General features: G+C 36.4%; 2 protein-coding genes across 2 annotated transcripts in view; both read left to right on the forward strand.

Moving 5' to 3' along the window:
* The window catches only part of LOC129757590 (neuroligin-4, Y-linked), a 77,739-nt gene extending 60,385 nt beyond the window's left edge, over window positions 1-17,354 (forward strand). The window contains exon 2 of the mRNA XM_055754861.1: window positions 15,851-17,354. Coding sequence (XP_055610836.1) covers window positions 15,851-17,343 — 1,493 coding nt within the window. The 3' untranslated portion in view covers window positions 17,344-17,354. The remainder of the gene's footprint in view (window positions 1-15,850) is intronic.
* Window positions 17,355-23,739: 6,385 nt separating this feature from the next.
* Window positions 23,740-24,180, forward strand: LOC129752191 (uncharacterized protein K02A2.6-like). The gene has a single exon (XM_055747981.1). The coding sequence runs from the start codon at window positions 23,740-23,742 to the stop codon at window positions 24,178-24,180; it is 441 nt and encodes a 146-aa protein (XP_055603956.1).
* Window positions 24,181-24,253: the final 73 nt, after the last annotated feature.

Consider the following 24,253-nt stretch of genomic DNA (forward strand, 5'->3'; position numbering starts at 1 on the left):
CCACCAAAAAGGCATTTAGATTTTTCATGATCGAATGAGCCGCAAAACATGCATCTGGCATTCATTCTACAATTTTTAGTGCCATGACAAAAAGCTTGACAACGACGACATTGCGTAATATTTTGAAGAAAATTGGTAGAAGATTTACGAAAAGGTTCGAATTTGACTCGACAATGAAACATAAGACGAGCCTTTTCAAGAATTTGCAAATTATTAACCTGATCCTTTTTAAAATGGATCAAATAAAGTTCAGGAGCAAAACCAACACTACTGGTATTATTCGTGTTGGTTCTTTTCCTCATTTGAATTACTTGAATTGGAGAAAAACCTAACAAAGAATTTAATTTAGCTGTGATCTCATCCGGTGTCTGATCGCCAGTGAGACCACGAAGTACAACTTTAAATGGACGATCACTTCTAGTGTCGTACGTAAAAAATTGGTGTTTTTTATTATTCAAATAATTTAAAACCTCTTGAAAATCATTAAAAGATTTCGCCAATATACGAGCAGTTCCCCTTCGACCGATCTGAAAAGAAATCTTCACATCCTTGACGGAAGTGACGATTTCTTTTCGAAAGGCATTGAAGTCAGGAATCGTGACCGTTATTGGTGGAATCTTTTCGTTTTTAAGAGTATAAGAAGAAGAAGGTTTCTTAGTACTCTTATCAGAATTAAATATGAATATTTCCTCATCATCGATGTTATGAAGGACATCGAATGAATTGGAAATTTCAACTTTTTTGGGCGATTGACCTGAATTAGGTTCGGCAATCCGTTTTCTACCGGCCCTTGAGCCGGCCGATGACTTCCCCATGCTGGAAAGAAAAGAGAAAATATGAATAAAAGAAAATGAAAATAATTTAATTTTAGCACTGAAAAGTGCTGATTGAAAAACAGGTAAGCAAAAAATAAATAATGTAAAAATGTTCCTGCAGGTACACAGCAACGATACGATGCTCCGGCGTACGTGTTGACGGCTCAACGGTACAGATGGAAGTGATTTCTTGGTTCCATGATGTAGTCATTAACTTCAGCTTTCATATGCACAAGGCAAATATTTTTTGGACGTGTAATATATTAACTACAGCAGTTTTCCTGAGGCATGTTTTTTCGGATTTTTTTCCTTTCATGCTGAAAAATGAGAAAACTAGTAGCTTAAACTATAAATAATGTTCTAAACATATTGTTTTTGCCATTACAAGGTTTCTATTGATATAAGCTTTATATGAAATAAATTATAATTCAAACGACTTAGATAGATTTTACTTTTGGAGTGTCAAATTGACACTCTAAGTCGGAAAAGGGAGTTTTTTTGTACAGGCTTCCAGGGTTCGTCCATAAAAAAAGTAAAGATACAATATTCAATCATTTGGGGTCTCCGAAAAAATTTTAGTTTTTTGAAGCTTCTGAAAAAAGTTACATCCCTTCAAACTTGCAATAGTGTCAAAATGACACTCTAATGCGGATGAGGGTTAATATTATTTAAAAAAAACAAGCATTGTTGTTACAGTAAAACATTCATAACTTCTACAATTTTCCACCGGTTTTGATAAATAACCTCTCGAATTCTTCGTTTTAAAGTGACAGACATATAAGGTACCCAGAAAATGAAATTTTTAAAAGGCTAAAATCTAGTCCAAGACAAATTAATCCCATAACCATATAGTAAAAAAATGGAAACACCTATTTTTGTTGGTACAGATGTATAATTGACTTTTTGCTCTAAATTATTTTATTCTTCTTCTTACATCAACATGGCCAAAACATGTGGGCATCCTGGAAAATGGAAGACTTGCGTCTTTCATTTTTCTTTTCAGCGTATTACCTGTTACATATTCCTATGCATTGCAGATATTACTACGGCCAGGCCAACCATGTGATGAAAACCGCGAAAGATACAGGATACAGGGGCGGAATAAAGCGTGGAGATCCCTACCAAACGCTTCATATAATATTTTGAATATGGAAAGACCTAAATATGAATTTATGTCATTTAGGAAAGTATATATGGAATATTGATACATTAAATGCTTATAAGGAATTAGGAAATTACGATACTTACCAACATTATACTCATCGCAATAATAAATTAGAATATAGAATATTACATTTGGGTTTCTGTAAATCAGCTATTTTGCCTTCGAAATTTTTAAAGACCTGTGTTAAATGAATATAAATAATTCTAAACTCTATAAAAAGACAAAATTAGCTAATTTAAATTGTAACTTTGTTGGCAAGATTTGATATTTTCAATTAAATTTCGGAATTATAATACATTAAACAGCATAATGAAAAAGCATGCGTGTCATCCTAACCTTCTCTATATTTTCCCCATTCTGGTGTCCAGTGAAAGCCAAGACTGAACAAATAATGTTATTATGTATGTTGGTAATCCACTATAGGTGCACGGATTCACCGCAGTTTTACCAAAGTATGAAAACCTCTGCATTCCATTTAAATTTCTATACGGCCTATCTAATATGCAGAATTTGTCACACCCGGCACCATGGCTTTTTTGCTCTCAATTATTTTATTTTATTTTATTTTCATAGTTTTCCGTCTCACGACATAACTGGCAACCGTTCTCCAATTTCTCGGCCATGTTTGCTCCCATATGTTTTTGATGCTTTTTGGGCCATCAGGCCCCCCTAGAATTTCATATAATTTGGCTGATTCCTGAATTAGCGTTTTTATTTTGTATGGAAAACCGTATGAAAGAAGAAGAATTTTGCATATTTAACCATCCAATAAATATAAATAGGATTGAAATGGAGTTTGTCTTTGATATTTAGTTTTGCCTATGCTTAAGCCTCTTTTTTTCCGACATTAAGTATTTAAGGAGAAAAAATACAATCATTTCTAAATAAAAACTTTGAATCCATTGAGAAGTATTTTAAAAAAGGTTTCAATAATTTCAATAAATGTTCTTGGAGATCCTTCAAATTATTATATTTCGATTAAGGACGATTAGTTCTGCCCATTATTGATTACGGTAATTTCAAGCGAGTGATGTTGGTAACTCTTAAGCCTACCGCTGCTTTTAGCAGTCGTTGAGCTTTAGTTCTTCACGCAATATTCTTCTATCAAAAGTTACCCTTCACCTAGTCGTTCCCAGCTCACAATTTCGGTCATTAGGATGACCGACTTGTAACGGAGGCTCACACACGTGTCCTACAATTATGGGCGGAGGGCGATTTTTTTCTTATCGCCAAAATTATAGAACTTAACCAACGGCTTTTGCAGGAGGGGTTGAAACCTTCCTGCTATCGGAACACGTGATTGTTCAACATAAACGATAATATTTTCTTTCTCGAAATCTAAAATGCGCGACACCGAATTCAGCCGACCAAACTGGGTCATTTCTTGGGGTTCTCGGTTGGCGAGAAAGGTAATTTCGCCCACCTTCAAAGGAAACAATTATCCGCGAATGGTTTCGAGGCTTAATAGTTTTTGTATTTCTACCACACCTTCATTGGGTCAAAGTTTATAATTGTACCCGAGTTTGGAAAACAGAAGAACTTATGATTCCGGTGCGAATTACTTTCGTTTTTGTTCGTGACCTATCGCCTGAAGTAGTGGCAAAAAAAAACTCCGCATTCCAATCAGCACGGCAAAAGGAATGTGATTCAGTGGTAAATCTTAAAATTTCTTGGCTGTTTCCACACATGGTTCAGTTTTTCGTTATTTTTTTTTTCATCAAAAGTAGAACAAAGAAGAAAAAAGCCATATTTTTATTGGGGGCTTGCGAATTTCGTGCCAACAGTACGCAACAATTTACTTCTATTTTTTCCGCTTGTGATGACCCAGTTCTGAGTCCAAAACCTGTAGCTCTTATATTAGGCTGAAAGTTTGTCCATGAGATGTGTAATTAAGTTGCTATGTAGAACACATATTTCATCCATCTGTCAGTTAGGAAATAACAGGTCCAGCTATTCATTAGACAATGCAGAGTTTTTCATTTTTATGTTGATATAGGTAAATTTTTGAGAAAAAAGCCTGAATATATACCTTAGATAAATCGAATCGAACCCAGTTCTATACAACTTATAGCTATTCGAGAAGAGATTCTTTAGCTAAGTGAAATTTTCGAACACAAATTTGTCCGTCCACCCATGGTGATAACCATCATACATACAACATACATTTGCAGCTCAACTTTTTGGCTACTATTCCTTTTAGAGATGTAGGTCTGGAACTGCGGCTTTTTTCAGATGATAATGCCATTAAAACTAAGCCTGGAGGCTATAATATTTTCTCCCATAATAATGTTACCGTTTGAAACCGACCTTAAAGTAATTACATATATCGATCGTTCGAAGTCCAAATAACAATATTCATTATTATTTGTGTCATTCAATATCTTGGCTATCGTGTCGAAAGAACGAGCTCAAGTTCGGCAAGAAATCCGCCTTCCAAATACAGAGACATCACGCAATAGTTTAATTAAAGCCCTCCAAGTGAAAACCGTGGAGGTACCCGATTGAGTTCAATGAAATCAAATTTCCTCTTGTGATTTTTGAGGTACACCAAACAACTACCTTCTAGTTCACTATACAGTCGAGGCATTTTCATATTCCAATTTGTCCTAGTAAAAGAAGTTTTCCACGACATATTTTTTTTTGCTTCAATTGAAGGAATAAATCATTGAAAAATGCTACACCCACATCAAAACAGGTTGAAGAAATCATTCTAAGAAGCTTATAGCGGCTATTGAGAGTAAGGTTACTGGGCGTTGTTTTATATTTTTAACCCTCATCCGCATTAGGGTGTCATTTTGACACCATTGCAAGTTTGAAGGCTTGTAACTTTTTTCAGAAGCTTCAAAATACAAAAATTTCTTCGGGGACCCTAGATGAATTCAAAAGTTCTTCAATATTGCATCTTTACTTTTTTTATGGACGAACCCTGGAAGTCTGGACAAAAAAACTCCCTTTTCCGACTTTTGGTGTCATTTTGACACCACAAAAGTAAAATCTATTTAAGTCGTTTGAATTATTATGAACTTCATATAAAACTTATATCAATAGAAACCTTGTAATGTCAGTGAAATATGTTTAGAACATTATATACAGCTAAAATTACAAGTTTTCTCGTTATTCAGCATGAAAGAAAAAAAATCTGAAAAAAAAATGCCTCACGAAAACTGCTGTAGTTCATATGCTACACGTCCAAAAAAATATTGGCCTTATGCATATGAAAGCTGAAGTTAATGTCTACATCATGAAGACAAGAAATATATTTTTTAATTTTTTTTAATGAAATGGTCACAAAAAGTTCAAAAAAGTGGTCTGAAAAACCTACTTTTCATTCGATTCCTTGTAAATACTGTTTGAGCGATGGTAGAGTTTTGAAAAAAATATGACTACAAAATGTATTAAAATTCCAACATTTTGCTGTCTTTAGATTTTTGATGCAACAAAAATTGAATTTACTGGAATTTTTCAAAGTTCACTACTTTGCGCGATTTTTTTACAAATTGAAATTTCATCTGTTTTTGTGGTCCACCGTCAGGTTGTACCCGGATTATCAGTGCTTTTACTTTGTTTGGACCAACCAAGAGTATATTCATTGGAAAGCACATTTAATCTACATTCTAGTGAGGTGCTACAATTCACGCTGTGAGATTTCACAAAAATATGAAAATTATAAACGTAAAATCATTCCTGAATTTCTAGAGCTACAAGCACCTCGTCCAGCAAAACGTGTTTGTTTGCTCTCCGAGTAGGTACGGTGGGTGGTGATTCGGGCAGAGAGCGAAGCCGAAGGACGAAATAATGATGCGTGTCGTGCATTTCTTGGTTGTAAATATTCTATTGCTAGTAGTTTGCATTTGGGAGTCACGACACGCATCATTATTTCGACTGTCGGCTTCGCTCTCTGCCCGAATCACCACCCACCGTACCTACTCGGAGAGCAAACAAACACGTTTTGCTGGACGAGGTGCTTGTAGCTCTAGAAATTCAGGAATGATTTTACGTTTATAATTTTCATATTTTTGTGAAATATCACAGCGTGAATTGTAGCACCTCACTAGAATGTAGATTAAATGTGCTTTCCAATGAATATACTCTTGGTTGGTCCAAACAAAGTAAAAGCACTGATAATCCGGGTACAACCTGACGGTGGACCACAAAAACAGATGAAATTTCAATTTGTAAAAAAATCGCGCAAAGTAGTGAACTTTGAAAAATTCCAGTAAATTCAATTTTTGTTGCATCAAAAATCTAAAGACAGCAAAATGTTGGAATTTTAATACATTTTGTAGTCATATTTTTTTCAAAACTCTACCATCGCTCAAACAGTATTTACAAGCAATCGAATGAAAAGTAGGTTTTTTAGACCACTTTTTTGAACTTTTTGTGACCATTTCATTAAAAAAAATTAAAAAAAATATTTCTTGTCTTCATGATGTAGGCATTAACTTCAGCTTTCATATGCATAAGGCCAATATTTTTTTGGACGTGAGACATATGAACTACAGCAGTTTTCGCGAGGCATGTTTTTTCGGATTTTTTTTCTTTCATGCTGAATAACGAGAAAACTAGTAACTTTAGCTATATATAATGTTCTAAACATATTTCACTGACATTACAAGGTATCTATTGATGTAAGTTTTGTTTAAATCGGTCCAACACGCCAAAAGTTATAACGATTTGAGCTTGTGGTGTCAAATTGACACCACTAGTGCTGATTAGGGTAATGAAATCTAATGCGGATGAGGGTTAAAGGGCAACTCAATAGCGTCACTCGTCTTGTGAAAATTGGGAAGTTACTGGTTTAGCGAGAAATTTCGTTTCACTTCAGTTTCGTATGATGTAGGTTAAGGAGTTGATTTAATCATCTATCGATGTTCTTTCACTGTAATTTATTTTTTGAAAAGCTTTTAAATTAAAAACCTAATCGAAATTTAAATAAAAAACATCCTAATTTTGTCTGTTTGCCGTCTCCTCTGCTGGTTGTCATTGAATTATCCCTTCTTTTATTTGGCATTCACTATGAGACGAAAAACTGCACTAAAACATTTAACATAAAATGGGGAATTACAAAACTGCGAATCACAGGTGAAATGCTTAGACATTCTACTAGGGTAACGGACTTATGTTGGACCGGGTACATATTTTTTACCACCTTGCAACTATTTTCCAATATTTCACTCATAAATCAAATTAACCATGAAAAATTTGGACAGCTTCTTCCTATCATTCTAATCATATCTAAAATTTCATTTAAATAAGCTGATAAAGGATAGAAAACTGAAAATAAAGTTTTGATTTTTCACAGTTGAACCGAATCAAGAGATTGTAGTGTGCTTTCGGGATTTCCAAAATCTTTAAACGAACTACGAACCTTCTCCTTCTCATCAATTTTTTATTTACAGCGTAGTTGTGCAAACAAATAACAGATGGGTGCATATAGTAATAAATATCCAACAAACAAGTATAGATAGAGGCTACGATAGTTTAAAGAAAAAAGATAACTAAATTATACGAATAAAAAAATCTCTGTCAAAACTGTAGCAAAGTTCAAAATTGATCCCGAGGGTGGTCCAAAATACCAGAGTAACTTTACATAAACGAGTTTTTAGGATTAAATCTTGTTGCATAGCAATAAACGACGATATGTTTCGATAGAAAAGGCCTTGATCTTAGAATAAATGGACAAAGCTGTTGAAAATTGTAGGTATCATACACTTTTTTAACTCAAGAAGTAGATTCGCCGTTTCCCAAAACAGTCCAAAATAGGTCCGTTACCCTATTTAGACACGAAGCTCTCATTGAATTCACAGATAGAGCATGTGATATCCCAGGCTACGATAGCTCTGTGGGTTTAAAGCAGACAATTGTCTGCTGGATATTTACTACATAATAAAACCCAAAATCTCTTAGGCTTTAGTAATCATTAAAATCACTTAAATGTACTTCAAAACTGGTATGGGGATGTATTGAGGCACTTGAATAACTTGCAAAGAATAATTCAGTTTGACGGTGTGGCAGCAGCATAAAGAATACTGCCACTGGGATACTGGTCCATGTCGTACGAGGCGACATATTCAGTACTTCTCAGATACGTTTAACTCTCTATCGAAAAATAAATGTCTTGTGTAATTTCCTTGTATTAGATAAGTGTTCGGCCCCTCCTTTCTTTGAATTGGTAACAGAATTTTGTGGTGGTCAATGCCATTTAATATAATTTTTAAAAAGTCCGTCATGGTTATACAATCACTGAAGCCGTATATACAACGTTTTCATGGAAAAAATAAAAAAATAATATGTTTTTTGTTTAGGTTGCCAAAAGGCTAAAAAATTCCCTATTGAATCAAGTTTTTGATCAAAACTTGTAATTCATTCGGTCCATGGCAACCGTTCTCCAATTTCTCTACTTCACCTAATATATGAGGCCCTCAGAGACCCCTTTGGCTGAGTGACAAAATGATCGATTTTTAGTTAATGATGTCGAACGAGTCTTCATATTTCAAACTATATTTGGTGATTATTTCAGATTTTTTGAATATTATTTACATTTTTTTACGTTCCAAAACAAAATAAAAATTTTCGAAAAATATATGGAAAATTGCCAAATACAACAACTTAAAAACCTGTTTTCTCGAAATAAGCTTTCATGCACTTATATGTATGTAACTTCTCTTCTATTGACACATGCGTCAAGTTCCCTTAGCTTTAGAATCGTTATAGGATTAAGAAGAGTCAAAGCTTCTCTAACATCGAACTCTGATATTTCGTTATCAAACGCCCATCCTGGTTCTGGAATCCACTGCTTCGTTCAGTGTTAATATCGCTTGTTTCAAATTTGACGTCACAGAAACTCATTGTAATTGTCTGACCAGAGCACTAAGTGGTCCGTAAAATAAAAAAATATAAAAATAACACTTTGTGTCCTGAATCTCAGAAAAAAGCGGAACATTTCACGAAAAAAAGCGGGACACAGCGGAAAAAAGCGGGACATTTAAGAAAATTTAAAAAAAATGCTTAAATGTGTAGCCAAACTTATACGTTTACCATCAGCCAAAGTTGTTTATAGAAAGTACACTAAGTTTTTTTTTTAACGCAGATTGATTTTGCTCAGCTTTTCTTACATAACTTCTATTTACAGTGATTTTTGCCATATGCACCGTTTTTTTACACGGTTCTCGCAAATTAACACGTAATTTGAGAGAAAATATTTCAAGTCAATTTTTATATAAATAAGCTTGATTGTCCCACAATTAACACACGACGTATTACAGGACACGACACTTAACGTTTTTACAAACGGAAAAAAGGATTCAAAATTACCTTTTTTGTCGACCGGTTACGGACTCGATGTTGCCCATCTACAGGACGATGTCCGACTGATCACACGAAAAAATTACTGGCAGGATTGTACTACGAGTGTCGTAGTATTCGTCGAAGGATGGTTCCTTTATAATTTTTTTCTTTTGGTGAAGGTAAAAAGCGGCGACATAATTGGTGGGTCATCTTCATTCATTAGCGGTTTCTCGGAAGTACTTATGAACATCGACTCCCATGCGTTCAAATGTAAGGCTTTTCTAACACATTTTTTTTAGATCACTTTTTCCCAGTTTATGAAGTGACCCATTTCCATTGCGTGGGTGGCTACGCTAGATTCATTGACCCTGTTGTTGTCTACAGCATTTCTATGTTCTTTAAGTCGAACTTTAAATTTTCGTCGAGTTTGGCCAATGTAAACGGCTGGGCACGGCTTTCAGACCATGTTGAAAAACAGCATACAAGAGCGGCAACACCCTTAAGGATCGGTTGGTCTCCTTGAAGGATAAGATCCCGCAAGATGAGAGATCCGGAATTTATGAAATCCCCTGTGCCATTACCAAAAAAAGATTAAAAAAACTGAAACTGTGAATGCCGATATCATTAAAAACTAATCGAAAAAAGTCAATCCGACGTTTGTCATTTTTGTCAGGCTGAGAAGGCAACATCGGAGCACCATCTATGTGAATGCCCTTGACTTATACCAAAGGGAACTAATCTACTCGGTAAAGGAATATAAGATCCTTCCTAGGTTCCAATAAAGTTGTTAACTTCGTTCGTGTTGCTCTTCAAAATTGGGAAAATGCTGATCTATCTACAGTGAATAGTATAGACACTATAATTTCATACAGTCTGGCAAAGAGAATGACGGGAGCCAATCGAACTGTAATTCGCGCGGAGCCAATCGACCATTCTATGATAATGTTCAAGCTCTTCATAACTCTCTCCAGTATCAAAATAATAAATAGTTTCTCAGATTCGTAATTTGAGTGCTATTTTGTCACTTTAACTAACAATCGCTTTTGAAAAATATTTCAATCATTAAGATATATAAGTGAACAAACAATAGTGAAAATTATGCTTAATTACTTAAGTAAATCTTACTAGAACGCCTGAAAAGCTTTGAAAATCACAATACTTCATCCATGATTTTCCAATATTTAGAAAGTTTGTTCGATTGGCTCCCGTCATTCTCTTTGCCAGACTATATTAAATTATAGTGTCTATAGTAAATACGGGGAAAACCACAAAAGATCTACACCCAAAATAATTTAGAATTTTTTTTTATGGATTTTTTCACGTAAACCGAAATTTTGGTTGCATCATATCGATTCTACGTAAATCTTGTAGTAACCAGAGTTTTTCAAATGCGCCTTAGTAGTAACAACTACTTTTTTCCGCATAATTGCCACTTGAATTTCACGTAAAATCTAAGTGGATGCTTTACATCAGTTTCGAGTATTTCTGTTTCTCAAATTTTTATAAGAAAATGCTACGTGCATATTATTTTGCGTGTAACAACGGGGCGCAGTGGTAGGGACCCGACAAAGCAAAGAATTGTGAGCCAAAACTGGGCGAAAGAAACTAGACAACTTTACAAGGCTAGCAACGCGCTGGACCCATGCAAAGCACTACTTAATATTTTGCTACTAGGGTAAGTGTCCCTAATGTGGCATGTGTACCTAATGTTAACATACTGTTCGATTTTGCCTGTTTTTGACGTTATTTTTAATTTATCACAATTATCAAAAAAATGATAATGTAAAGGATCATGTAAACTTTCATTTTACAAACAAATTAGCTTTCTAATTCACAAGATTTTTGTAAAATCCGGTTTCCAAGTATGTCCAAATTGAATGGAATTGTTAGCAAATTTCTTAAAAAACACCTGTTTAGAAATAGAAGATTAAAGCTGAATTTGTCAACCGATTTTTTTGAAATTTTTTGTCGGATTGTTTTTTATCATGATTTAAGTAATAAGTATGTTAGAACGATGTTTTGTTCGTGTAAAAACTAAAAAAAGCATATGTCCACTAGACTGAGTCGATTTGGGGTCATTTTTGAATTTCTCAAACCCTGGGGTCTTAAAAGCTTCGTTTTGGTCCAAAACTCATCCATGATTTTTTGCAGAATTTTTAAGTAACGTTTACATGAGTAAATTTGAACTTTTAGGTTTGTATGGGAAAATTGAATATTTTGTACTGAAAAATCAACATCATTTTTGTTTCTTCTGTGGAACCGAGCCTGCTTATGGTTTTTGTGCGAATTTATAAATTTCTTACAGGAAATTTTCCGCTGAACAACTTTGTCGAATATCATAACTTCGTATCTTTTTAGACAAAAAAGTTATAAGCTCTTTAACAGGTGTATGTCTTTTGGCATTGATAAACAAGAAATTCAATTGACACCACTGCTGGGTGCCTAGCGAAGTACTGCAAGACGACTTTTCATGCCATACTTCGTGGGGCACAAGCAGTGGTGTCAATTGAATTCATGATTTATCAATCCAAAAAGACATACACCTGTTGAACAGCTAATAACTTGTTTGTCTAAAAAGATACGAAGTTATGATATTCGACAAAGTTGTTCAGCGGAAAATTTCCTGTAAGAAATATATAAATTAGCACAAAAACCATTAGGAGGCTCGGTTCCACAGAAGCAACAAAAATGATGTTGATTTTTCAGTACAAAATATCCAATTTTCCTATACAAATCTAAAAGTTCAAATTTACTCATGTAAACGTTTTTTAAAAATTCTGCAAAAAATCATGGATGAGTTTTGGACCAAAATGAAGCTTTTAAGACCCCAGGGTTTGAGAAATTCAAAAATGACCCCAAATCGACTCAGTCTAATGTCCACAATTAGGAACACTATTTTCAATGTGTTCCTAATTATGGACATAGTCAAAGGTTTCCAAACTATATCAAAGTCATAGAATGTATTTGAAATAAATTTGATTGAAAGAATTGTGTTTTAACATAATTTTCAACGATCTGTTAAAATGAACTGTTTTGAGGTAATAAAACATGATTTTTTTTACTTCAGTATATCTCAAAGCTTAAAATGTTGAAAAATATTTTCGCCAGGTTGTAAGGAACGCACCTTTCGCGTTACAGAGAGCTTCTTAAAGAGAACAGAATCGAAAGGAAAAATTAAAAAAAAATCTCAATAAAATACGTTGTATACCGTCTTTTGGGGCATCATGCAACACTTTTCAACTTCAATTGCTTCTTAAACCCTAATGTCCACTGATAGTCCTACCGTTTGTACATCAAAAGTTTTAAGGTTAATGGGACATCAAACTAACGTAGTCTAAAAAATAATTGGTTTCACCAGTTATTTTTAAATTTACATAACATGCGATTTTCACCCTACTAAGAAAAAGGGGTATCTAAGTTGCAAAAACCTTTGTTCTTAATGAAAAATCAAACAAAAAAAATTTGAAAAGTTTTTGACATATTTGTGATGTCGTTACGCATAAAGCACGATCTGCAGTTATTTAAGATTTTGTTAGAATTAAAGTTTATATTTTTCTTTGCATTTTAAAAATATTTATTTTAAAAAATTAAATGATTGTTCGAAAAATATTCATACACCAACAGTGTTGATGAAGGATAACAAGTTCCATATAAAATTTGTAGGTAATATCACTAAGTCAATCCGTCCCATTGTGTAAAGTTTTTTACGGCATCAAAAATGTAAAAATTTCGATGTTTCGAATTCAAAAGAGATTCAAAAACTTCAGAAAACTCTCTCACGATGTGAGAAACTATTGCATCATGGTTTTTTTTATCATTAAATGATAATTTTAATCAATTATATTAAAATAAAAGTTAAATAAGTGTTGTGGTACCCAAATGTTGCATCTAACAATGCTGTTGCATGATGCTCTGTTTAACTGAACTTATTTGTATCCATTACAATGAATTTTCTACTTTTTGAAATAAAATAAATGTATTCATTGGAAAAGGTAAGGTTTTGAATTTAAATGAGCTCAATATTCACTATTTTCTTCAAAACTAGCGTAAAGCAATATTGTGTAGGATCTAAATAGTTCTTATTTCCCTATTCATATTCCAAAAACGTTGTTATATTTATAAAAAGGTGAGTTTTAAGATATTTCTTTTTAAAGTATTAAAAAAACAGACCCATATGCAAAATCAGAAACAAAAAGTGTAATATTTGGGTACGCGGATACATTTTTCCTCATATGTTAACATTAGGAACAATTAGTGCCATATCAGGAACATCGACACACTTTATAAAACATGATATTTTTCGTAAATTAAGGCTTGAAATGATTATTTCAAACCAAAACAGAGTTCAGAAAAAAATTTGGAATTTAGTTACAAAAAAAATTGTATATCTAAGTATTAAAGATTCGGCGCAATAATATCAAATCTAAAAACCTCTGACAAAATATAGCGAAATTAGGCTCATTTACCCTACATCAATTTATTGAGTTAGAGGCAAAAAACAAAGCTCTCATTGAGCGGGATCTTACAGGACAACTAAAAAATCTGAACAAATTCTAAATAAACTCACTCATTGTAAAGCATGATGACTGGATAAATTTCGTTTTCAACCAAGACATTCCATACAATGTAACTATCAAAGATGAGAACGTTTGGGAGCCAGGTGGGCCTGCGGTTTTTCCAGGATCGAATAAATTCTTTACTGATGAGTCAAAAATGGATAAAAGAACTGGAACAGGTATGTTCGGACCAAAGGCTATGATCATTTAGTATCCGGGCAGTTACAAACGATTGTATTTTAAAAACTAATCATTTGATCGAAAAACTTTCTATAGAGAAAATGAAAGTGTTAACATGACAATTAATATAAAAATATTAAAAAAAAATATTTATCAATGATTTCAAGAAATAATCTTACTTTTTCATAAAATCTCTTTTTTATCTTTGCACACTTGTGTCAGTCATGTATTGATCTATTATTTTTACCACAGAAGTGAAACCTTTGCAAAATCATGATATTTTACACAAACTCACCTGGAAAAAGCAATTGAAATCTGGTTGGAACCTTTTCATAAGTAGGCATCTCGAAAAATTTGATCTCTTAAATCCGGTTCTAACATAAATTTCTTCGTCCATCAGGACACATTTGTCACATTGCGTAAAAACCGGTTGCACATGTTGCAATTTAAGGAACTGTTCACTATTAATTATTTACTTGGTGTCTACTAGTCGGACAACACTTTTTGACTGACGGAAATGGATTAATTGCATTATTTAAGGGGTCTGCATTCAGTTATCCCCAATAACCATAGACTTTTTACCATATTTAAGATCAAGGGTTCCATTCCGATGCTTGATTTGAACTTCGTGTGGATTCTAGAGTGACTCCTTATACTTCTTAACCATTCGGTCCAAAAAAGAATCATAAAAAAATCAACAGTTTATGAGTTTTCATGTCGACAATGAAGAATTTTCGAGGCGCAAATTTGTGCAAAATTATTTTACCATGGCTTTTTGCATCGTAAATATCCCAAACACACGTAAACTTAAACTTAAAAATCTGGCAAAAATAGGCAAGATAGTCCTTTTCATAACCTACAGAATTCTGCTAAAGTTTTGCATATCCGAGCTCTAATATAGTAGCTATCACAGAAATAAAGTGCCCGGATACTAAATGATCATAGCCTTAGACTCAGGATCTCAATTCCTATGGGCAACAGGCCAATATTATTCGAAGCAGACATTCAAGAAATTCTAGAATGCATTTCAGCTTGTTTGGAAACAGGATAAAGGTACACAAGTATCTACATTTTCTCTGATAGCCAGGCCGCACTTATTGACTGCTATTCTAAAACGTATCCGGTTCAACTGCGTTAGATGTTTACACTTGGGCTTGAACCAATGGGATATCACTGACTTGCCAACAGAGCTATATCACAAGCCCCAAGGATCTCATCTTTCAACCATTCCACACCAATTCCATCATGTTACAGAGTATAGTTTAATCGAGAAGTGTAAATGGGTCTTGAGAAGGTTATATCTTAAATCTTTGATATCATAACCGATTGGGACAAGATGCTTAATCAGAAATCAAAAGTCACTTCAAATAATAGTGCAGGTGAGCCTGATAAAATATAGTAACGTGAGGCGAGGTAACTACCACAATAGATCAACTACTGTTCGCAGTGGGCTTTACCCTACAAGAAAAAAACCCTTCTTTAATTCTATTACATAGGTAGCGATAAACGAAACCACGAAACGAAACGAAGGTTTTCCCTAGCCAATCAACGATAAGCAGGCTTAGTTATGGCATCATTTAGATACGATGTCTTTGAAAGGAGGCAGTTTAGGACAAATGGTGCCAATTTTGCACAATCCATGAGATGTCCCGAGCGAAAGTTAACCAAATGAGCTGAACTGACTTGGTGTCTTACTGAGTACCAGGAACATATTAAGCCCACAATAACAATGTTCTGAACACATTATTTGCCAAAACGAAATTTAGATTCAGAATTTTATTTTTCCAATTAACTTTATTATGACTAAATATTTCTATAACCACTTAAATCTCTCTTTCTCTTCACAGCCACCATGCCAATGGAAGGCTACTCGGTGCTGGTGTGGTTTCCGACGGCCGATTTCGACGGGGACACCCCGTTCATGCTCAATCCGTTCCAGATGGTGTTCAAGCAGAAGGTTATCGTCGTCATCGTCCAGTATCGGATAGGTATTTTCGGATTCTTTACTACCATGGATGGAGAAGCACCTGGGAACTTTGGGTTGATGGATCAGTCTGCTGCCCTGCTGTGGATCAAACGGAACATTAAACTGTTCAATGGAAATGAGGAGTCCGTGACGGTGGTTGGCCACGGGACCGGTGGAGTGTGTGTCGGGTTGCATCTGACTTCCGGCGAGTGGACCCAGGATATGTTCCACAAGGCTATCATCATGTCCGGCAGTGTTCTGATGGATTCAATGGTGAAGAGTCCGAAAATGTATGCCCCGGCGCTGGACGAAATGGCAACGGCTTTTGGATGTTTCCGGCGGCCAACTTCCAGTTTGATAGACTGTTTACGGAGAGTTGGTGGTCAAATATTGGCGGAAAATTCGCCGCCCATCGATTGGGGACCAGTTGTAGATCAGGGATTGAGCAATACCACAACTCCTTTTATTCCTGATTACCCGATGATGCTGGTCCATCAGGGCAAACTTAGGAAGGTTCCTCTACTGATAGGCCACACCGATATGGAGGAAGGCCTTGAACTGGCCGTTGGAGACATGTTGGAACATGGCATTGGTGCAGAAATGTTCGATACTTTGCTGGGGGATGCCGTTATGATGGACCTTACACTGATGGACTTCAACGATACCATGTGTGGGGGTAATATGGAAATTATCATGGATGCCGTGCAGTTCCAGTACAAACCGTATCCCCCGACGACGGATCCGATGATGCTGCGGAAGCGCTACATTGAATTCGCAACTGAACGGAAGTATCTGGCGCCGACCATCGAACTGGCAATGCACATGAGCCAACAGGCGGAAACCTACGTCTATCGGTTTGATATCAAGCCACGTACCGAGGCTGCCCTCAAGGACATCCCCATGTGGATGGGTGTCCCGCACAACTTCGATTTGCTCTTCCTCTGGGGTCTTCCGTACTGGCTGATGCTGGCCGACAAGACCCAATGGGACAACGCAGACAAGCGGGTCACCGACATAGTGATGACCATGTGGGCCAACTTTGCCAAGTTCACCAATCCGACCCAGGTCGGGGTGTACATCAAGTGGGACACCTTCACCCACGAGGAACCGGGCGTGCTGATCATCGATCGGTACTTCAATATGAGCGACCACACCACGACCGGGTTCCATGCCGTCAAGTTCTGGAACCACTACTACCCGAGCGTGATTACGTTTGCGGCCCAGTGCTGCAACTCGACGGCGTTCAGCGATGGCGCCGCGGACAGTTACCATAACATGTTGAGTAGATCCCTAATGATTAGTTGTCTAGTAGCGAATTTTATATTGTTACAATCATTTATTTACATGCAAATACAATATTTTTTCCAAACGTAACCATCGGACGGAGAAGCAATGAGAGGGTGGTTTTTTTCTATTCTGCTGCCAATATCACCTCCCGAAACAGTGAAGTGTAGGGGAGATAAGGGCATAATGCCCAAGTAACAATTTAGGTTTTCTAAGGGACTCCATACCAACTATAAATTAAAGCTATAAAACCGCGTCCGGTTATGTAAGGATCAATAAAACTGCAATACAACGCTTAGCAGCACAAAAAGGCCCTTCTGCAGTAGGTTCTGTAGAGCAAATTATAAAACTTTGACATGCCAAATCAAATTTAAAATTCTTTATAAATTCCTCTTATAAAACCTTTTACTTATATTATTTTCATCTACAAATAATTTTGCTCCTTAATGAGGATCCTGGTGATCAATTTTAAAACAAATGAATCTCGTCCGAAACAAATATAAAAATAAAATGAAACACAAAGCTTATCCTGTTTATCATCATTTTATTCTGTAAATCAATGCTATTTTTCATCCTGAATTTCGTTGCCTGTTGTTGATTCACTTGCGCTTTCAAATTTACCGCAAATATATATGAGAAAAGTTGAGAAAAATTAGGGGCCAGCTAAAATTCGTACTTTAAATGAATAATAATCCGATCAATAATATTAAAATAATATCGCTTCATACTTTTAATCTTTAATGCGGTTGGTAAACAATTTTTCTACATTATATCAGCCATAATGATGTAAAAATGTATTAAAAACATGCACAAGATAAAGTTTACTTTCTAAAATAGAAAGACATCGTTTATACATTCATCATTATTTGTCAAAAAAATGGCGCTAATATATAAAATTTATAATAGTCTTTATTGAACACTTAAAAAACGATTTTGTTTTCGTAAAATAACATATCGAAATAATAAACTTTTACATAACTTTTATGTTTTAATAAAGTGTGTAAAATTCGAAAAAGGGGCTTGGATGCCGATTCTATAAATCGGAAAAGTTATATAGCATTCTGTGAGGCTTCCCTACAAAACTGCTTTAGCCTTGATGCGTTTCTTTGAGGCATTTTGATAACTTGTTGATAAGTGTCGAGGCCTTCTAGAAAAATTCTTGAAAGACCATTACATGTGCCTTATAAAACCTTTCCGATTTATATAATGTTGGCGGTAAAGGAATGGATAATCAAATAAAAAAAAATTAGAGCATTTGTTTAAAACTTTTATTGAATAGAAAATTATTACATATCATTTTCAATAATTACACCTGAGATTCCACAACAACACTACGCTTTCTCAGCTGTAATCAGATATGCAGCATTGCAGCATGCCATAAAGTTAATTGACACAACTTTCCAAATTATTCGAAGATACCTTTATTCACTTAGATAAACACAATGTTCTGGTGCTCTTGAGAGACAACTTTGTTCATCGATTATTTTCACGAAAACTTCAATTATCGCGGAACAAGAGCAATTCCGGTAAGCTGTACACTTCCAGTGGATAATTAATCCTGAGCAGCATTCCTATCCATTTTTCTGATGAGCGACGAGGTCAATTTCATCCGTTGTTGTTCCTGACAAACTCGAAAACAAATATTTCTCCTTTCGCTGTCGAAAAACATCTTATTATTTACATTTTGTTCAATAACTGCATAACTTTCTTTTATAAACCCTTTATTTGGCGAAATACCCTTTATAAGCTTATTTTGGCCTATAGAGGGATTTGTTTCATATAAACGGTTTAGAGAGGCCACAATCAGTCATTAAGAAACATTTATAAAACCGAAGCTTCTCGTAAGGATCATATAAGAACACAAGTGCTACAAAATAATGTAAAAAGGCTTTTATAGAACAAAACGGGTCTGTATGCAGGTGTTTCATGACTTTTTCAAATGGTTTATGTTTAAAGGTATAAAAATGTTTTATAGCTTGCACAAAGAGTCACATAAAAAAAGCAATCAGATAAATTTATTGCTGTTTCATAGATTGACTTTTTAAGACGCTTGTAGCTATCCTGGCGATATGTTGTGAATGGGTTTTCAATGAATACATTTTAAAATAGTAAACAGTATAATATATCACTTATAAAACTCCTTGCAAAAATTATAAAACCTATTCTACTTTTGTGTGTTACTTGGGTGGTCACCTTAAGGGAAACGCTTATTTAACCATATATACTAATTCCTAAACAAACAAGTACTTTTTCCAACTTTTTATCACCCGAATTAAGTCTGTATAAAGCCGTCCCCACTTACCCCAGATAGGGTCTCTTTTTTCTTCATTTTTGACCGCCGCTCCCTTTTTTAACTTATCATTTCGAATGTAAGGATTGTTTCAATGTAGAATTTATCGTCAAGAGCCAGCTGGCTTAGGAGAAAATTGCAACTGAAATTTATGCACATCATGCAACTACAATGCAATTGTAGTTTAAAAAGTTAACAAAAAGACGCTGTGAATAACCGTTATTGTCGGAATCGTATCTTTTTACAGTTATTGGATAGATTACAAGTAAATTTAACATTCTGCATCGAAAGTTAGAAAAAAATAGTGCACAGTATTGTCTTTATATCCATCGTTCCCACTTTCCGCGGTGTACGTTACATAAAGAAAGCACATGATACTTTTCAGAATCTTGAAATCCATTCTCGAATTCCAATTTAGAGTCCGATATCGAAACAGCATATTTAACATTTTGTTTCAAGCTGTTCAATAAATTTCAACATTGAACAGTTCCCGCGAATTTTCAAGTCCAATAAAGCAGCTTTTTAGCCAATTGATGACAGTTCTACTATTTGACTATCGAACACAAAATCTAGTAAGCCTTGCCTATTCCGAGCAAGATGTCCCATCTATCCGAAGGAAGCTACAACCAAATGCAAGACATTTTCAAAATGATCATGGACCAGAATCGGCAGATGACGGAATAGAACGCGCAGTTAATGACGATGATGGAAAGGTTCACCACTCAAGTAGCCTCCAACCAGCCAACTAACAACTCCGAATTGGTCATCGAGTCTCTGTCGTCCAATATTCGAGAGTTCTGCTACGATCCGGAAAACGGACTTACATTTGACCGTTGGTATCAAAAGTACGAGGACTTCTTCCTTCAAGATGGAGCCAAGCTGGACGACATCCGAGGGATTTTAGGTTTGAATAGACTGTCGAAAAATTCAAACAGCTCTTTAGAACCCGGATTTCTCTGTTCAGCAAGAGGTACAATTTTCCTTCAACTTGTCAAGCAGCCGGAGGAGGATTTCGTGGCGTATGCCGGAACGGTGAACAAACGCTGTGAGGACTTCGAGTTTAACAGGATCACCTCGGATCAATTCAATACGCTGATTTTTATCCGAGGCCTACAATAGTCGAAGGATTCCGATATCCGCATCAAACTACTATCCAAGCTGGAATCGGAAGAAGGAAACTGCAAGTTTGAAACGCTTATCGTCGAATCTCAACGACTCCAGAACCTCAAGCACGATACCGCTTTGGTCGAGCAGGAGCAACGCCATTCATCTGCTGCTTCAGTATGTGCACTCAAACAGAAAAAGCAGAAGGTGACCCCGACAATCAACCCCCGAAGAAAGGCAAGCAACAATCAACTTTACCCAAGACACCGTGTTGGCAATGTGGAGCTATGCATTTCGTTCGAGAATGCCCCTTCACCAAGCTTCTCTGCAAATCCTGTGGGAAGACTGAACACAAAAAGGGATACTGTAACTTTCTCTCAGCGAAGCAGCACAGCAAAAAAAAAATTGATCGATGGGTAGTTTGCTGTCAACCATATCAGCAGCGGACTACGACGCAAATTCATCGACGTCTCCGTCAATGGCGTGTATATCGAGGTGCCATTCGACACGGCTTCCGATATAACCGTTCAAAGCCAACATGGAAGAAACTGGGATCACCACCCCTACAACCAACTCTCAACCAGGCAAAATCAGCTTCTGGCAAACCGAAAACTCGAGTTTCATTTATATCCATACCGAAGGTCGAAGAAGAATTGGATCGTCTTGAAAATCTACAAAATCAACAACTTATCGAGAGCAAAATTGAAGTTGATAAGCACTAGTATAGTGTTCTTGCGGATGAAAATCTCTCTTCGATCGGCAAATTCTATCGAAGGATAACGATTTTTGGATTCTCTTTCAACTCTCAACCAGGCAAAATCAGCTTCTGGCAAACCGAAAACTCGAGTTTCATTTATGTCCATACCGAAGGTCGAAGAAGAATTGGATCGTCTTGAAAATCTCGGAATCATTTCCCCAGTGGATTTCTCAGAGTGCACTGTGGTCCAAAAGGGCTAAAAGTGGAACTTTTTCCGTAGCGCTTCTGTCTGTTATCTTATCTCTTAAGTGTCAGAACATTTGCTTCATCAAACATATGCTTCATAGCTGTAAAGCACAAAAAGTTAGTCGAAGTCCACTATAAAAAAAAATGAAAATTCTAACTTGTTTATTTCAATAGATAGAGCTTTACTTTACACTACAAAATTGTAGAATATGTAAAAATATGAAGCTTTGTTGAATACATCAAAACTCTATCTCTTTTCAGAGCAGAGTTATAAAGGTTTTATTATGAAAGTTATTTAAAAGTTAGTTTTTTAAACTTAACTATAGTTAGATGAGGATTTACACGAATAAGATGCTCTGAACATTTGTTGGGCACTTTTGGTGCTTTCAAGTTATGAAGCATGTTTCATGAAGCAAATGTTCTGAAGGCACTTAAGAGCTAAGATAAAAGACAGAGGTGCTACGAAAAAAGTTCCACTTTTAGCCCTTTTGGACCACAGTGCAGTGGGCCGCCCCAATAGTCGTTGTCAAGCGGACTACTCAACCGGACGACATCTTCACCAAGCTGAATGGATCCAAGTTGTTTAGCATCATTGATTTGTCCGATGCTTATCTCCAAGTTGGAGTGGACGACGAATCAAAGATGCAGATCACAATTAACACCCAGGGAAGCAAATCGAGCAGATCTGATAATCATAACTGGCTCATCACTTGTTTAACAATTAACAAGATAACTCGTCCGAAATTATTTTCTCTCAGTAAGTTCTAGTTCTGAGAATATTCCCCGAAAAGGCTGTAAGCAAGAGAACAAACGCACAGAAAGTGCTTTTTCAAGCTATTTTACGTCTATTCTGACTCTCCACGCCCTTAACTCCATGCAAAATAGTGAGAAATTTTCTTTCGTCCGGGAGTGAGAACTTATCCTTAACGTTAAAAGAGATAAATTTGAATTGGAATCCACAACACGGGTGTTTTGATCGGCAAATCCTATCGAAGGATAACGATTTTTGGATCCTCTTTCAACACCCATCGAGGATTATACTGTACCGGTGCAACAGACTAGCTACTGGTGTCAAATCCGCTCCCGTGGCATTCCAGCAGTTGATGAACGGAAAGATAGCGAATCTCGAAGGCGTTAAAACGTTCTTGGACGACATCATCATTTTCAGTAAGACCAAATCGGACCATCACAAACGCCTCCGAGCACTCTTCAACCGGCTCTGCGAGTATGGGTTCCGTCTTCGTAAAGACAAATGCAACATTCTCCAGCGGCGAATCAAGTATATGGGCCATATTAATGATGAAAAATGTATACGTCCAGATCCTTCGAAGATTGAAGCCATCACCGAAATACCAGCACCAACAGACGTCTCATCCCTCCGCTCCTTGCTTGGTGCGGTAAATTTCTACGGCAAGTTTGTACGCGCTATGCACCAACCTAAGCCCCCTCTTGTTGCACTATTGAAGAAGAACGTCAAGTTTATCTGGTCCCAAGAATGCCAACAAGCTTTCGAGAAATTCAAGACGACGCTCCAATCACATCTGCTGCTGACCCACTACGATCTGAGCGGGGACATTATCGTTGCTTTTGATGCGTCGAAATCCGGAATTGCTGCCGTCATTATGCATCGATTTCCGGATGGTTCTCTCAAGGCAATTGCTCATGCTTCCCGAACGCTTACGTCAGCTGAGGTCGGATTCAGTCAGATCGAAAAGGAAGAACTCAGCCTTGTTTTTGCGGTTACCAAATTTCATCGCATGTTGCTCGGTCGACGGTTCACTTTGCAGAAGGATCACCAGCCCTTGCTCCGAATATTTCTTTCCAAAAAGGGCAAAAAGGGCATTCCACTACATACAGCGAATCGTCTCCTACGTTGGGCGCTCACTTTTTTTTCCGGGATTTTCATCCTGTAGGATGATTCATCCCTAGATTTGGGCGCTCACTTTCCTGTGCTACAATTTTGACATCCACCAATCAATTCGGATATGCAGACATTCTATCCCGTCTAATAAGATTCCTTTGGATGATGTCATCGAACCTTTACCTGTTTCCTTCAAATTGGTCCAGCGTGTGACAAGTAAATGTCCTGTCCTCGAGCAAGTTCACCCAAAAAGGATGACCTTCCGATCTCAGCAGTGTCCAGCATGGAATGGTCAAACAGTTTCTTTCCAATCGTGAATCGCTAGCAGTTGTGAAAGGCTGCCTGATGATTCCGAACAGCCAACGAATACTCGAGCAACTTTACCGAGGGCACCCTGGCATCGAAAGGGTGAAAGCTGTGGCCCGGAGCTACGTGTTTTGGTCCAAAATCGTTGAATGCATCACGGAGTACATCGAGCGTTGCAGCAGCTGTGCCAGCTTCCTGGGAACGAATTCATCTCGATTTCGCTGGTCCATTCTTCAACCAACATTTCCTGATTGTCGTCGAGTTAGGAACGAGCTGTTCTCTAGGTTTAGCGTTCCAGAAACAATCGTAACTGACAACGGAACGCAATTTACATCTGCAAATCCAATGGTATCCAACACCTGCGAACTGCACCATACCATCCTCAATCAAACGGGAAAGCAGAAAGGTTTGTCGATACGATGAAGCGCTCCATGTTCAAAATAGAGGAAGGCAAGGGTGGAAACATTGCAGAAATTCTTCAAACTTTTCTGCAAAC

This window comes from Uranotaenia lowii, chromosome 3 (assembly GCF_029784155.1).
Source record: "Uranotaenia lowii strain MFRU-FL chromosome 3, ASM2978415v1, whole genome shotgun sequence".
NCBI classification, from domain to species: domain Eukaryota; kingdom Metazoa; phylum Arthropoda; class Insecta; order Diptera; family Culicidae; genus Uranotaenia; species Uranotaenia lowii.

What these genes read in the sequence shown, in the direction of transcription:
- LOC129752191 (XM_055747981.1), top strand. Translation starts at nt 23,740, where the DNA reads ATGGTCAAACAGTTTCTTTCCAATCGTGAATCGCTAGCAGTTGTGAAA.